General features: G+C 29.7%; 3 protein-coding genes across 15 annotated transcripts in view; 2 read left to right on the top strand and 1 right to left on the bottom strand.

Moving 5' to 3' along the window:
* The window catches only part of LOC108547969 (transmembrane protein 185A), a 2,352-nt gene extending 715 nt beyond the window's left edge, over window positions 1–1,637 (top strand). Inside the window, exons 2-6 of the mRNA XM_017900714.1 lie at window positions 126–471; window positions 548–847; window positions 923–1,046; window positions 1,140–1,364; window positions 1,466–1,637. Coding sequence (XP_017756203.1) covers window positions 126–471; window positions 548–847; window positions 923–1,046; window positions 1,140–1,351 — 982 coding nt within the window. The 3' untranslated portion in view covers window positions 1,352–1,364; window positions 1,466–1,637. The remainder of the gene's footprint in view (window positions 1–125; window positions 472–547; window positions 848–922; window positions 1,047–1,139; window positions 1,365–1,465) is intronic.
* Window positions 1,225–10,246, bottom strand: LOC108547970 (F-box/LRR-repeat protein 3). Of its 11 annotated transcripts, none has more exons than XR_001890240.1 (8): window positions 10,032–10,246; window positions 9,770–9,859; window positions 8,545–8,742; window positions 5,501–5,690; window positions 5,143–5,362; window positions 4,655–4,900; window positions 4,200–4,452; window positions 1,225–1,268 (listed from the first exon to the last, which is right to left on the bottom strand). XR_001890240.1 is itself a non-coding variant. In XM_017900717.1 (8 exons), the coding sequence occupies exons 5-8, from the start codon at window positions 5,688–5,690 to the stop codon at window positions 4,281–4,283; spliced, it is 828 nt and encodes a 275-aa protein (XP_017756206.1). In that variant the 5' UTR covers window positions 8,545–8,742; window positions 9,304–9,397; window positions 9,770–9,859; window positions 10,032–10,246; the 3' UTR covers window positions 4,108–4,280. The 11 variants fall into 11 exon arrangements, 8 of the variants coding, with proteins under 8 accessions (XP_017756206.1, XP_017756207.1, XP_017756205.1 ...); XR_001890239.1 differs by lacking the exon at window positions 1,225–1,268 and adding an exon at window positions 3,701–3,956 and having other exon boundaries at window positions 4,196–4,452; XR_001890238.1 differs by lacking the exon at window positions 1,225–1,268 and adding an exon at window positions 3,701–3,956.
* A 421-nt stretch (window positions 10,247–10,667) lies between these two features.
* On the top strand, window positions 10,668–13,864 carry Nct (Nicastrin). 3 transcript variants are annotated; one of them, XM_017900620.1, is made up of 8 exons: window positions 10,668–10,853; window positions 11,115–11,213; window positions 11,392–11,729; window positions 11,853–12,249; window positions 12,335–12,731; window positions 12,807–13,246; window positions 13,316–13,508; window positions 13,596–13,864. In XM_017900620.1, the coding sequence occupies exons 1-8, from the start codon at window positions 10,799–10,801 to the stop codon at window positions 13,609–13,611; spliced, it is 1,935 nt and encodes a 644-aa protein (XP_017756109.1). In that variant the 5' UTR covers window positions 10,668–10,798; the 3' UTR covers window positions 13,612–13,864. The 3 variants fall into 3 exon arrangements, with proteins under 3 accessions (XP_017756109.1, XP_017756108.1, XP_017756111.1); XM_017900619.1 differs by having other exon boundaries at window positions 13,593–13,864; XM_017900622.1 differs by having other exon boundaries at window positions 13,580–13,864.
* Window positions 13,865–15,000: the final 1,136 nt, after the last annotated feature.

Here is a 15,000-nt window from a genome sequence, read left to right as displayed (position 1 = left end):
TATATATATATATATATATATATATATATATCTATGAAGAAGCTATATGTATGAATTTTAAAAAATATTAAAAAATATAAAGATATTTACAATTATACACTAATGATTTTTAATTTATATTTTAGCAAATTTTTGGTACACTCCTGTTTGATGATATTTACAACCTTGTTTGCACTTCGTTTGGATGGTTTTATAGAATGGAGTTATTGGTCTGTATTTACTCCAATATGGTTTTGGAAAAGCATGGTAATTTTAGGTGCAACTGTTGGAAGTTATGTTTGGTGGAGACATCCACATGCAAGGTTGGAAGGAGATGCTTATATACATTATAAAGCAATGTTAATTACATTGGCATTACATTTGATCTTGTTAATGTTTGAATTGTTAGTATGTGATAAATTAGAATCTGAAAGACACCTTTGGATGCTTGTGTTTATACCACTTATCTTCATCTCTGTAGTATCAGTAGTTGTAAGTAATTTTTAATTGTGTGCCAAAGATATACAAAATAATTCTATGGAAAATATAATTGTTCTTATCTCTTTAGGTGTGTATATGGGCTGCAAAACATGATCGATCATTTGAACTTGAATTATTTTGTGCAGTAAATGTACTGCAGTTTATTTTCTTGGCATTAAGATTGGATGGTTTTATAACATGGAGCTGGGAAGTAGTGTTTGCTCCCCTTTGGGCACTTTTATCCTTATCTCTAGTGGCAGTTCTATATGCAATAGTATTTGCTGCTGTTTTATTAAGAACTCCACAAATTAATGCCAGGCAAAGGCGGACATCTTTAAACTCAGCATTGGCATATACTTTTCTTGTGGTTCCAATCTTAGTGTTCCAAGTAAGAATTATAATAATTTTGAAATTAATTGCTTTTAATGAATGTTATCCATATTATGGTCTGTTTTTTTGGCAGGTACTATTAGCAAATAAATTGGATGGAGATATTTCATTAAATTATACTACAATAGCAATGCCGCTTTTAATATCTCATATAACCCTTATTTTTATGTCATTTGATGCAAAAAGAGGAAATAGATGTAAGAAAATAGTATCAAATGTCATATAGAAATTTTACATTTTATGATAATAATATTACTAGTGCATTAAAAAAGTGTTCTTATTAATTTTAGGGTGGTTTGGTATTAGAAAAGACTTTTGTCATTTTCTATTAGGATTATGCCCGTTACTTCAAGAATATGGTAATATTTCTTATCAACCCAGAAATGAACAGGACCAACCACCATCAGAACCAATGGTCTCTGAAAAAAATGAAAAACATGTAAAAAAAATCGACCTAACAAAACCTGTTGTACCTATAATTTCTATTGATATGCCAGATTGATTGTGTTGTTTAGGTATGCATAATATACCTAATATAATATACAGAATATATATAATACTTATAACTATAGATAATAAAATTAATATCAATTTCAGAAAAATTTTTATGTTGCAGGATCTATTTGAGAATGAAATATTTTTATTGATATGACTGGTTTGTACCAGATGCCATATCTTAATGAATAACGAAGAGGTGCGTAAATAATAGCGAAATCTATTATAAACAAAAAAAATTATTTTCAGTACGATATGTCGTAATGAAAATCTTGTTATTGTTAAACATATTGTGCGCCAAAGCAATCATAATAATTATATTTAGGGAAAGTCTTAAAAAATTTTATAAAACGAATTTCTTAAGTATAATTACAAGAAAGTTAAATATTGAATACATCTATATTAAGAGGCCCCTCGAGCAAAGTCAGCAGTCACAGTGCTCAAAAACATTATGTTTCTTAAAGCTGCATCAATTTTGTGTATTTAAACACTTAAATTATGCGTAGAATAAGCAACCAACCCGTCCATTTGTTTGATTGCTCCTTTACAATGATATAGGATAATTGTCGACCTATTTTGTTAAGCCTGTTATTCATAAACGTTGCGTAACGGTAAAATTATTATTACTTTGCCAAAAGTAGAGGATACAAAAGGATGATAACATGCCTAAGCTGGTGCTAAAAAGATTAACGATATCTTAGACATGTTTTGTATGCAGCTGTAAACTGTGTTTGAAATTTGAACAAAACCTCAGTATATCGTGATATGTACAGAGCTAAGCTTGATTTGTAATATATTATATTTTAAGTGGATTTTCCTGCAGAGTGTTGTAAATGTAAATTTAAAGCTTGTTGTCAAGGAAAATCTTCAGTGTAAATAATACTCCAAGTTTTAGGATTTGCTGGCACTGTACAGGTCATGCCTGAAAGGTTCTTTATGTATATTTAAGTCTTGCTTAATGAGTAATTGTCTGACTTTTAGTTAATATAAAATTTTTCAGCATTCATTGTTTATCAAAAAATTTGTATGTATTCTTAAATACATATACAAATAGTATAAAGGATAAAAAGTATAAGACAAGTTAACTGTGAACGGTATAAATAATTACCACTTTACATTAAATTTTTCATTTTGTTTTAAAAATTTTTATTTGTATCTTATGTTCTTTGTAAATCTAAATCTTTATAGTGAATCAGATACGGTTGTATTGTATATCTATTAAATTTAAAGGTCGTCACAATGAATGAACAAAAAGTTGTTAACAAAACGATAATAATAAAATCAATTTCATTTTATTTTGATTTTCATGGAAATATTTTATGTATTTCTGAGCCCTTTATCGAATAATTTCTCTTTTTAACAACAAATTTTAAACTTACATTTATAATGAGTATATTCATAGCATATAACTAAAAACAGAGATCATACATTTACATTAGAATAATTTTTCTACGTGTTCCTAAAGTTTTTGCAATATTTCGCATTAAAATATTTATATTGATATTAATAGAGATATATAGCATTTTAATATGTACAATAAGCGTGTTCAAAGGGCTCTGTTACTTTAAGTGTTAAATTAATTTTGTGTACGCTTACAACTCATCAGTTGCTTATGCTAATGAGTAAATAATACATTTTACAATTGATAATGTAACAAACATATAACATGTCGTTATGTGTTGAATATTTAACTTCTATCATAATTTTTTAAAAATTGCTATTCCTTTCAATGGAAAATAAAAATATTATGATATTCATAAAAGTGTAATAACATTTGTTTAACACAATCTACGTGTTATATATTGTAATGTTATAAATTTTTATGATAAGAAAACGGTGCAGATTCTTGTTTACAATTAATATATGGTTTATCATGAACATAGCTAAACCACATTACTTATTCGAATTGTTAGCTTTTTAATCGGCCTTAATGAAACGAGAGATTGGATATATCGGCTGGGATACAAGACTGAGCGCCTCGCATTCTTAGAATAATATTAGCAAAATATAAAAAAAAAGAAACGTAATAATTGCGTAAATTAAAAAGAAAGTAAATATTAAGGACATTTATTGTTAACGTATCAGATATTGTAATTACTAAGTATACCCAATCATTTATTGTGTTATAATGTAGAAATAATGTACATACTCTGTTATATTACAATAACATTATAGACTATATCAATTATTGTATATTATACATATCTATCATGAGCGACGGTTGGTAAATAAGTAGTGGTATTATTTTATTTTATATACACCACACACAAGAGATACCATTATAATCTAATAAAGTTTATATTTTTGGTATTAACAGACACGAGCAATTTTTACAATACGAGACTTTTTGTTGTTCTTTTTTTTTTTTTTTAATGATTCGCGCCCGATCCATCGAGTAACGTTGGATCGTTCATGTGGATCTAAATTGATGGAGAACAATAATGATATAATAATTATCATTTTCCTTTGTTCTTCCCATAATGATTATTAAATACCTTTTCAGCAATACCATATTTTGAAAGGTATAAATATTTTTTACTTCAATCATATTATAAGATCTGGTCTTCTGAAAGGCTTTTTTTGTAAACAGCAATCCTAATATTATTGGAAACCTACAACGTGCATATAATATATATGCTACAAATTACACGATTTCTTATATACTTTTTGTATGTAAAAAATGAGGGAGGATATGTATGTATGTATGTATGTGTGTGGGGGGGTGCGTGGGTGTGGGTGTATGTATGTATGTATGTATGTATGTATGTATGTACGCACGCGCGCGCGCGCGCGCGCGTGTGTGTGTGTGTGTGTGTGTGTGTGTATTCGTAAAATCTAAGTTATCACTTACGCACATTTCTGGTATATGCGCTAACTATTGTCGGTCATTAAGTAAATTTGCATCGTAATAAATTGCTTCGGTCATTCTTTAAATTTCAACATAATGGTATGTATTCAGGTACCCAAGTACGACCAAGGTGCAATGAAATGTTCTTTGATACTTTTGTGACGTCAAATTCAGAATCCTCTATTAATGACGTTTCCCAAACGTATAATATTTGCAAACGTTTTGTACAGCGTGTAACAAATTGCCATAATCCTGAGCAACTGCATATTAAGAAAAATAGATTATAATAATTTAAACATTTTATTTCAATTGCAATTAAAAAATATGAAAGGCAAAATTAAAAAAATTTTTGAATTTTAAAAACATCACAATATAAATTTTTGTTAACTATTACTTTACATGCATACACTTTTAAGGGCCTATGACTATTGCATGTAGAAATTTAAATATTGTGTTACATACGTGATTTCACAATCACCCAAACCCACGGCGCTTAGACGTGGACATCCTTGAGCGACACATTGTAATGCGTGATCAAGTAAACCAGGTCCATAAGCTGCAATTACCAACTCGATCAATCGAGGACACTGATGGCCAATACATAACGCAGTTGCTTCTGATGGTGCTTCTCCAAAGTACAAGTGTGTTATAGGAACATACGGCGCGAACAAGGGACTTTGATCGTCTTCGTTCGTCATGTAAGACAATCTAATATATGATTAAAAATAAAATATTAAAAAATGATATTTTTTAGGATACATCTTACATTTTAAGTAACGTACTGATAAAATTTCTGTTAAATGTATTTTTTTTTTTATATAGTGATTTCGCCAACCTCAATATACTGAATTTACATTAGGTATTAATATCGTAACTTTCTTAAAATACATTAAAAAATTTAAGTAAAATTGGACATCTACAATTTAAGTTAATAAATAATGTGCACTCACAGCACAAGATTTATGTTCGGCAAATGACTGGAGAATGTAAACCAAGCTTTATCGCTGACTCGAGGTAATGGTTTTGTCTCCGGATGTACTTCCAATCGTAGGGTTTCCAATTGCACCTGTTTCTCAGAACTCAAGGCTATCAATAATTCGTCGCTAAGCAATGAATAAGACAGTGATAATTCTTGTAGGTATTGGCAGTAATTGACTAACGTTTCAATTCCTGCAAACATTTATTGACATCATATAATCTGTTCTATAACTATTGTAATTATTTATATCATCATTAATATTAGTCTAATTGAATTTCGGAAAAGAAATTGGGAAACATTATATTTTATTGATTTAAAATGATTCAAACCTTCAGGTAACAAGCGAGGAAATCCTTTAATTCGTAGAAGTTGCAGAGTTTTCGAAGATTCCTCATCGTTTCCGGAATAATCCTTTTTTTGTTCAATCGAGTCATTGTTTGATATTTTCATGATGGTTTTAAACTTATCATTGTCGATCTCCAGGAAATCAGGCTTTGCAGTGTTCATTAGTGCCAGCATCTACTAGCAAATATTTGTACGAATTTTACTGGTTAGTAATATATCTCCGATATAATAAAAAGACATGGATTCGTAAGAGAATTTTGTGAAGAATTTTATGAATAGAAACAGGAAAAAACATTAAAATAATTCTTAAATATATAATTCAATATAACCATAATAAAACAAAACAACCCTCACCATCAATTCCAACCAAGCGCTACCCCGCGCACGTATCTCCCACGTAATATATACTTACACTCGCACATTCTCTCCCTCTTTCTCTCCCTCTCTCTATATCTTACAAACTCTCTCACTCACTTCAAACTACGTGACATGTATAGGACAAGTTGGGCTACTCAAAATTTTATGTGACCATATATTCTTCCTTCTCACCCTAATTTCAGTCCTTGCTATAAATATTCATGTTAAATTTCCATCCGAATATAATCTACGAATTAAAAAAAACAGTCGATTGAAATATTTCTAAAAATATTTAGTGGTATTCTTAACTTTCCTAAATTCAAATTTGATTGCATAATAAAATATCAAAATGGAAATATACCTTAAGATTTTTGGATTTTTATAAATGGTACTCTATGATCAATAAATTCGATTGATTTTGACTAATTTAACTTTAAATCTATTAATGACAAGTCATTTCCAAAAACATAATTTCACGACATCAAGTCTTATTTATCAATTTCACTGGCAATATTCCATACCCTTATGATATACAGTTACCATCAGCATTAAAGGTAATGCGGTAAAAATAATTGTCCAGGTACGATGGTTGATTTGCCAAATTCTCATAATTCCTAGCAATCCCTTCAACTCCGACAACCGCATCAAATATAATCATTGAAACATAAATCAATCCATCTTTTCCAAAGCCTTACTTTTGTCTCATTGGTTAATTATTTTCAAGAGTTTATTTCCTGTCCCGTTAGTTTTTTCAAAATCCATTCAACTCAGGTATCCTCAAAGTTACCACCGAAAAGATTACACTATTTGAACACTTTGTTACTTCGACAACGTGTAATTTACATAGTCGGGTTTTAAAACGTCCATACAAGTCACAATCGATTCAAGATATCCTAAGGTACATTCAGCCAGCGTGCAGACAACCTCGGCAGGCACCGAGCTACTAAAACTCTTCGGGTACTAGTAGATCGGCGTATAATGCTGTGGAACGCAACAGCGGGACTTAGAAGCGAAGAGAGATCGTGACTACGGCCTTCGTCGAAGGAGGCGGCGAGAAAAAGCGAAAGGACGATTGGAAAGGATGTTGTAATCGTTGTGCAAGAGACAACATTGATCGAATTGGGACCACGGAGAGGCTGTCGACTAGGACATGCACGTGCTGGGCATGCATCGTTGCACTGGTCCGCTGCACCTTTAAAAGGGGAGCGCGTACTTTGAACCGTACCCGGGACCGGTAAAAGGATTGCACACATAGAAACCGGTCATGGACTAAGTAAAACGTTTCTTAGCCTCTAGCTAATATGTAGCTATTCACGTGCTTGCGTTTTATGGATCACGTGGATTCCGTGTTGGGAGCCCTCCATTTTGGAAACAATTTTAGTTGACACATTTAGCCCGAACGATGTCGTTAGTAGCGATCGTAACAATGCTGTATCGATACTATCGATGCCAAATGACAATTAGCAATACTGTATCGAAAAGTATAATACATGTAGATATCAAACATAATCGATATCTAATATTTCTATTTCATAAAAGTATAGTTATCGATTTGATACATTTCGAGATTACAAACACTCATTTCATACTGCATTAAAATATCGATATCTCAATGTGGATACAATATTTATATTGATTTACTATAACTTTAAGAGGTATTGATATCGAAAATTGATACAAAATAACTGAATTTTGAATATCTCTTGATACCTTGGTTAGTATGACTATCCATATTCCATATTTTAAAATTAAAGTCGACCAACGTTTCTACTTGTAAGCACCAAAAATATAAGATTAAGATTATCAAAATAATGAGAAACAAAAAGGATAAAATGGTCGCTACATAAAAGATAACACATACATATAAAAAATCATATAAAATATCCAGAAAAAATCGTATCGGTATACTTGCATATTTAAGTATTTAATATTTTATACGATTAATAAAACATTTGTAATCTATAAAAGGAGGTCATGGACTTGTGGAGCCCGTTGCCGGTTCCCAGTAGACCATTCACGTGTTTTCCTTTGCGACTCACGTGTATCACGAAGAGAAAGGAAACTGATATAAATTACTAACTAATTAAACATCGTTCGATAAATCTTTGATTGATTCTATTTATCACGCATTCCAGTAATGAATACATCACTTCTATTAAAAAAATTAAACTTTTTTCATTAACTTGTAATAAAAAACAGTGCAATTTTTTTAAATAAAATCTTTAAAATTAAATAAATTTAATTAATTTTTCCTCCAAACTTTGTAAATTTATAGAACGCAATAACGACTGAAACAATAGATAAAAATAGCAATTGCGAAGATTAAATTTTACTATACGCAGATACCAAGTTATAAAACGATACCAATAGTCGATGTGGTAGGTAGTGAATAAACACTAATGACGTTAATATCTACCAAATGATTTATCGTACAATGCAACGTAACTGTAACCTTGTTCGCATAAAAGCTTTTATTTTAAAGCGTCTGTTCGATATACATACTTAAATATCGATACTTGTATTATAATGAAAAAAAAAAATTAAATTATAAAATTAAACATTTCTTTGTAACGTAACCTGTCAATAGGTAATTATACTTAACACACAAGAAAAATGCGAACAATGCAAATTGAAGTTTAAAAAAGCTCAGACATAAAAGAAAAAACATTACCTATTATCCCGGTTGTGACTGAATTTTACGTTCTTCAAGAACGGTGATTTGCGAGTATATGCGAATCGTGGGACAGAAGCTGATGGATAGAACGAAAGTTCTTTGTGGAGGATAATCGTATTCTCTGGAAGCGAAACCCATTTACTTTCGCAGTGGCTCGCCGCCAGCATTCGATTTGGTTGCCAGTCAAGCTGTTGCCTGAAACAACACACATATGGTTAATACAAATGCCATCGAGCAATAAAAGTATTGTTCTAACCAATATGACTGTCAATAACGCTTCGTCGTTTCCAACCAAAAAACCATTCTCGCAAAACAATATTAACAATTGTTTGTATTACAACTTTCCTTGCCACAAAATATTATGCAGCAAATCTTGCAACTTGTCCCTCGAACTTCGACATCGTGTTACGCGATTCCCCCTTATAATCGTCCAAATTGCTGCCCAATAATTGATCACACCTACTAAACGCAGATACTCAGTTTTAAGGCACGTCGAAGCGAAATAACACGTAATATTCTGTTATACCAATTTGTCGTCTACGTCTTGTTGGAAAATTCTGTTTTATGTGTGACACTTTTGAAATTGATATAGAAGAAAATGTCTATTTTAGCGAATATTTTCGTTATCGGCTTCTACAAGCTAGTCGCGACCTAATACTATGCTTGCCGTATCTTTCTGGCGCGCGCGGCACTACTGCACGCTATCGACAGCTGATACACGTGTTTCCGCACTCACGTGTCCGTGCCTATTGATACCTGTATATGCTTTATAGGCATTCGCCCATGGCTATTCTATATATTGTTCACGCGATATGCGTCATCACTGCTGCGTATAGTTTCGTTCGCATCTCTGTTTAAAGAAATTACAATGTTACATTAGCGTGTTAGGAATTAAGAATTAGTGCATGACAAATTAATTAAAAAATTCGTGTGTATGGACACATATGCTTTGATGTTTAACTGAATTGAAAGCTACAGTTTCTTTTAAAATTGAATTGTTATATTAATTTTTTAAATTTGTCGGTCAATGTGAATCTCTCAGTCGTTTACATTTAAATGATTTCAATTGGAGAGAAAATGAGTAAAAATAAAGTAGATTGATTCCAATATGTTTTTTAGTACTATTTTTCACAATGAAAAAGACTGAGGGCATGAATGTTGGATTAATATAATAGCTATTTTAACCAACGTACTTTACATAATTGAAAAAATATTTATTTACCTTAAATTACACAATTTATAGGAACTACTACCTTTTTTCGTTAAGAGTTACATTTCTTGTTTCATAAAGCTAACAGGGCTTTCCAACTTCCTGTAAATAATAAAATGATTTTTATTGAATTCATTAAATAAAAGTTATATTTATACGATTTTACTGAAAATTTAAGGATTACGAAGTTCATTTAAAATTACAATTGAAATAATATATATAATGTAGTTATTCAGATGTTTAATTAGTTTTACGCGACATATAATTTATTTACCACGTATGGCGTCTTACTGATGAGTTGTCAATTTAATTGAAAGACGTAATATTGCATCAAACGTTCAACAGGGAAGTGAAGATACAGTCACTATTCAAAATTCTTTTTCAATCGAGAATTCGTAGAAAGGAGAAAGATAGGAAAAGAGAGTTTTCACTTAAGTGTTACACGTGACGAACTAACACTGAGGTATATACAACGTGTAACTTGGAACGAATGAGAATGACTAATGAACGATGTTCAGGAGCGTAGTACTTTATGGGTAGATTAATTTAATTAATTTCCCCCTTTTCCAGAAATATTTCATGCAATTTTTTAGTATCTAGACTTAAAAGATTGATCAAAAGATTAATTTTATTTTAATTGTTTGAACACTATCAAATTAAAGTGAGCGATTTAATACTTACGTATTATATTTTGGATATTGTCTTTAAATGCTAATACATAGATTTTATCATCTCTAACATATAATAGAGTATATTTCAATTACTCCTATTTATATTAAATTCAATTATTTAAAATTAATTATCTTCACCGATATTGATTTATCATAGTGATCTAGAAAATCATATAGCAGATGCAGTTTCTAGTAGTTACAGCATAGTGGTGGCGGTAGTAGCTAAAACCAAGCGAAATATGAAACCCTCATTTATTCTCTGATTCACGCGATGCAATTGTGTCATCGTGTCTAACCTTTATAAAGAAGTTCCACAGTGGTGGTCCAAAAAAATAAAAGAAACTTTTGACAGGTGCCACCACAAAAAAAAATGGCAAAATGTTTAAACTGTGGGTACCTTCTAATATTTTTTATCGTAAATATAGGTAAGAAAAAAAAATGGTAAAATTTTATTTAAAAAATATAATAAATGTAGTTAAGTATATATTTTCTTTTTAATAAATAAACAATTCAATAAAGTATAAAGTTCTGAAACAGCTGTTGAAAAATAAAGATAAATCTGTGAAAAATTTTACTTATCAAAATTGTTATCAGCTACAAACAGCCATTTTTGTCCATTATATACATAAAACAATGTAATTAGTAGTAAGATATAATAAGTGTAAAATTCTTTTTTTTCTTTTCAGTGGCTGCAGAACGAATAATAGATATGATTTATATGTCCTTTGAAGGTGTTGCTGCTTGTTTTCGTAGACACAATGGAACACATCAGTTCGGATGTTCTTGTATGATTATGTTATATTATATTATTTCTTTACATTATGTAATTTTATTTAACAAATATTTATTTTTCAATATAAATTTCTTCTAAAGAGTCAATTTATCTATTCAATATAATTTTGATACTATTTGAAATAGATCAGTTATTGTAAATAATGCCAAATATTATACTGTTTATTTTAGCAAGTATGTCAGGAAATGTTGGTATTATTCATTTAGTTGAAGATGAAACTGATATCAGATGGCTTGAATACAATGCTACTGCTGGAGCTTATACAGTAGTTCTTACATTTTCTATGTTTACTAGAGACATATTATTTCGGTTAAAAAATACACATAACATAAATGGAGTTTTGCTAGTTAAAAATATCAGTCAACCACGACCTGACTTTTATTCTCCAGAAGATACTTGTCCGAACAGATACTCAGGATACAAAAGCTGTAATAGTGCTTCACCATGGAATCCACATGGATCTTCATTACTTATGGAAGATTGGCCTTTTCCAATGTTTTATACAGAGGTATACTTAAAAATCTTGTATTATTTATTTACTTTTAAAATTTCAATAGTTTATTATTATATATTTATATTATTATTATCATTATTGTATTTTATTATGTAAGTTATTGATTTTTTATTTTAGAATCAAACACTAATAGAAGCTGTAAAGTCTTGCTTCTGGAAACATAATGCACATGATTTAGAAAATCAACAGCATAGATCACTGTGCGCGCTAGAAATGAAGTCATTTATGTTTGCAGCAATTAACTCTGAATCTTGCATAAGACGCAGTGATTTTATCTTAAACATTGATCCAACACAATTTTGTGATCCTTTGGGGGATAGGAATATATATTGGCCTTTAGCTCCCTTAAATAAAGATAAAAATTCCATAATATTAGTTACAGCAAGATTAGATGCTTCTTCTTTATTTGATGGAATATCACCTGGAGCAGGCAATGTAATTACAGGATTGGTAACATTACTTGCTACTGCTTATTATTTAAATAATTTAGCTAAAGATACTGTACTGAATAATAGTAAGTATAATATGTAAGTACTTTTTATTTGTCTCATGTGTGTATCTATATATATATATATATATATATATATTTTTTTTTTCAGAAACTAATGTTGTTTTCTCTTTATTAAATGGTGAAGCTTTTGATTACATAGGATCTAGTAGATTAATTTATGATTTGAAAGAAGGTAATTTCAATGCATTAGGTGGAGTAAATTTAAAGTTTGATGATATTAAAACTGTAATCGAATTTGGTCAGCTAAACAAAGGAAAATTGTATCTTCATTCTAATAATGGTCAAAACGATGATGTAATAAACAAAATAGAAACAGCATTAAATGCAACAGTTTTAGAAGGCAGTATTCCACCTACATCTATACAGAGTTTCTTGGAAGAAAAACCAAATTTAACTGCTGTTGTTATAAGTGATCATGCTCAACAATTTCAAAACAAATATTACAATGGAATTTTGGATGATGCAAAAAGCCTCAATTTTAATAAGTACTATTTTATTGTTATATTTTATGTACAAGTGTTTTATTTTATGCTCTTACTATATAAAATATATTTCTTTAGCGACGTAAATGGGCTTGCAACTGCCTTAGCAAAGATAGCAGTTCATGTTGCCGAGATTCTTTATGAAGATGTATCTGGTAATCAAATTCCATCTGCAAATTCTTCTTTTCAAGATGTTGAACATCGCATTTCGCAAATGCTGATTTGTTACTTGGAAAATGCTACATGTGATTTGTTTCGAGCTGCTTTATCTCCGAGCACTAAATTAATTAATCAAGTTTTATCATTATACGTTGGTGTACATAGGGTACCGAATATTGCAACAACACTAACTGGTCAACTTCTTGCATTTTTGACTAGGAAGGAAGTTCCTGTTGAGAAAGAAACAGCATGTTACGAAAATCATCTTGTTTGGATGGCTGGTGAAAATTTGGAAGGTTTATGTGTAAATTCCACTGTAAATTATAGCACAGCTGTAAGTCCTGCATTTATCATTGATGGTAAGTTTGTGAATCAGTAAAAACAAATGACTTAAAACAAATTATTCATTAAGTTTCTGCTTTGAATAGGGTATGACATGAAATCAGGAATATATTCAACATGGACAGAATCTACATGGCAAACGTTAAGTGTGAGAATGTTTCTGAAACCTTCAGCGGCTACAGAACGACTTACTATGATCTTAGGAGGTTCAGTAGCTGTTATATCATTCTTTCTTGTATGGTTCATTAATTCTCGAGCTGATATATTATTCAATTCAAGGTAATTTAATTATCCAAAACAAAGAAAGTCCATAATATTAATTTACTTGACTACTACGTTATATATTAAAGAAATTTGTTTTAGAAGAACACTCAACTCCTAGGGATATGCTGCGGACCACATATCAGTGACCAGGTTGGTTCATCGAGAAGGTGAAGATGTTCCAGTGACTAGCCTTTGAATGTGTATGTGGTACGCTCTCGGATAATTTTTATACCTCAATATCAAAATATATTCCGATGCCACCGACGTTTAATTTCAATGTTATCGTGATTTTACACGATGACTGTGTAATCAATGTTTTGCACCTGTTGTTAGTATAATGAGAACGATTTAAATGTTCTCTTAACATGTCACGTCCCTGTCTCTGATATTATCATGGTTATATATTATATATGAGTCGATAATTATCAATGACATTTGAGTATATACATTTTTATAAATGTGCATTATGTGTATTCAATGAATCGGTGGAATTTTTTTTTAAATTCCACAAAAAGTTGACACGAGAGTACTACTCTTGTATCTCGAGATATTTAAGATATGCTAGCACTAGAAAATCTATCGAAGTCTTTATTTCATTAAGGTCCTTTTGTACGCAATAATTAAACATACGTATTTTATTTATACGCGTAATTACATATAACATTTACAGCTAGTATGATTTATATAGTACTTTCAACAATTATTTAATTCCATGTCCATTTTTTCATGAATATTTAGTATTATGAGTGTTATGTATGTAATTTGATTCATATTGCAGTGAATCATTAATTATTTGCGGTACATCTATCGATATTTAATAGATAATAATTTTAGTAATTAATTTTATATTTTTTCGTTTATTTATTATAATTATCCTATATCGGAAATTAATTGATGTTAGCGCAGGATATTTAATTTCTTTAACATGATTCTTGCTCACGATACCTAAAACTAGTTAATTATACAATATACCTAAATGCGATTATAATGTAATATACATAATGTAAAAAAATTTTTTTTTTTGTTACTTATTACAACAGGAATATTAGGAATTTTCTTCGTAGAAAAATTTTTGATTGCAATAAAAATTATTTCTGATTAAGAAGCAGTTATATGATGTATATTCACTATATCGTATTTTTTAATATATAGTTTGCATATTTGCAATATTTATTCTTTAATTAATCATTTTCCTTAATTTAAGAAATCTAGATTATTTGATATAATAATTAATACAATAAAGTTATGCTGAAGTAAAGAAAAAAATTAAAGAATTCTGTTATTATAAGCTGAAATTGTTATAAAAAAATTTTAGTAAATTAATTGAGTGCATTTTATAAAAACTGTAAATACATTATAAAAAAGATATTTACTAAATTTTTTGTTTTTTCATTATAATATAGAATTTTTCATAAATAATTGCCTATAACTAGTTGCAATTTCATCATTTTTGAAAAATATAAAGATATAACAAATGATGTAATTAACTAATGTTTCGTTAAATGTA

The sequence above is a fragment of the Eufriesea mexicana genome, unplaced genomic scaffold (genome assembly GCF_001483705.2).
Source record: "Eufriesea mexicana isolate 0111107269 unplaced genomic scaffold, ASM148370v2 scaffold1312, whole genome shotgun sequence".
NCBI lineage: Eukaryota > Metazoa > Arthropoda > Insecta > Hymenoptera > Apidae > Eufriesea > Eufriesea mexicana.
This window is presented reverse-complemented; position numbering and strand designations above follow the sequence as displayed.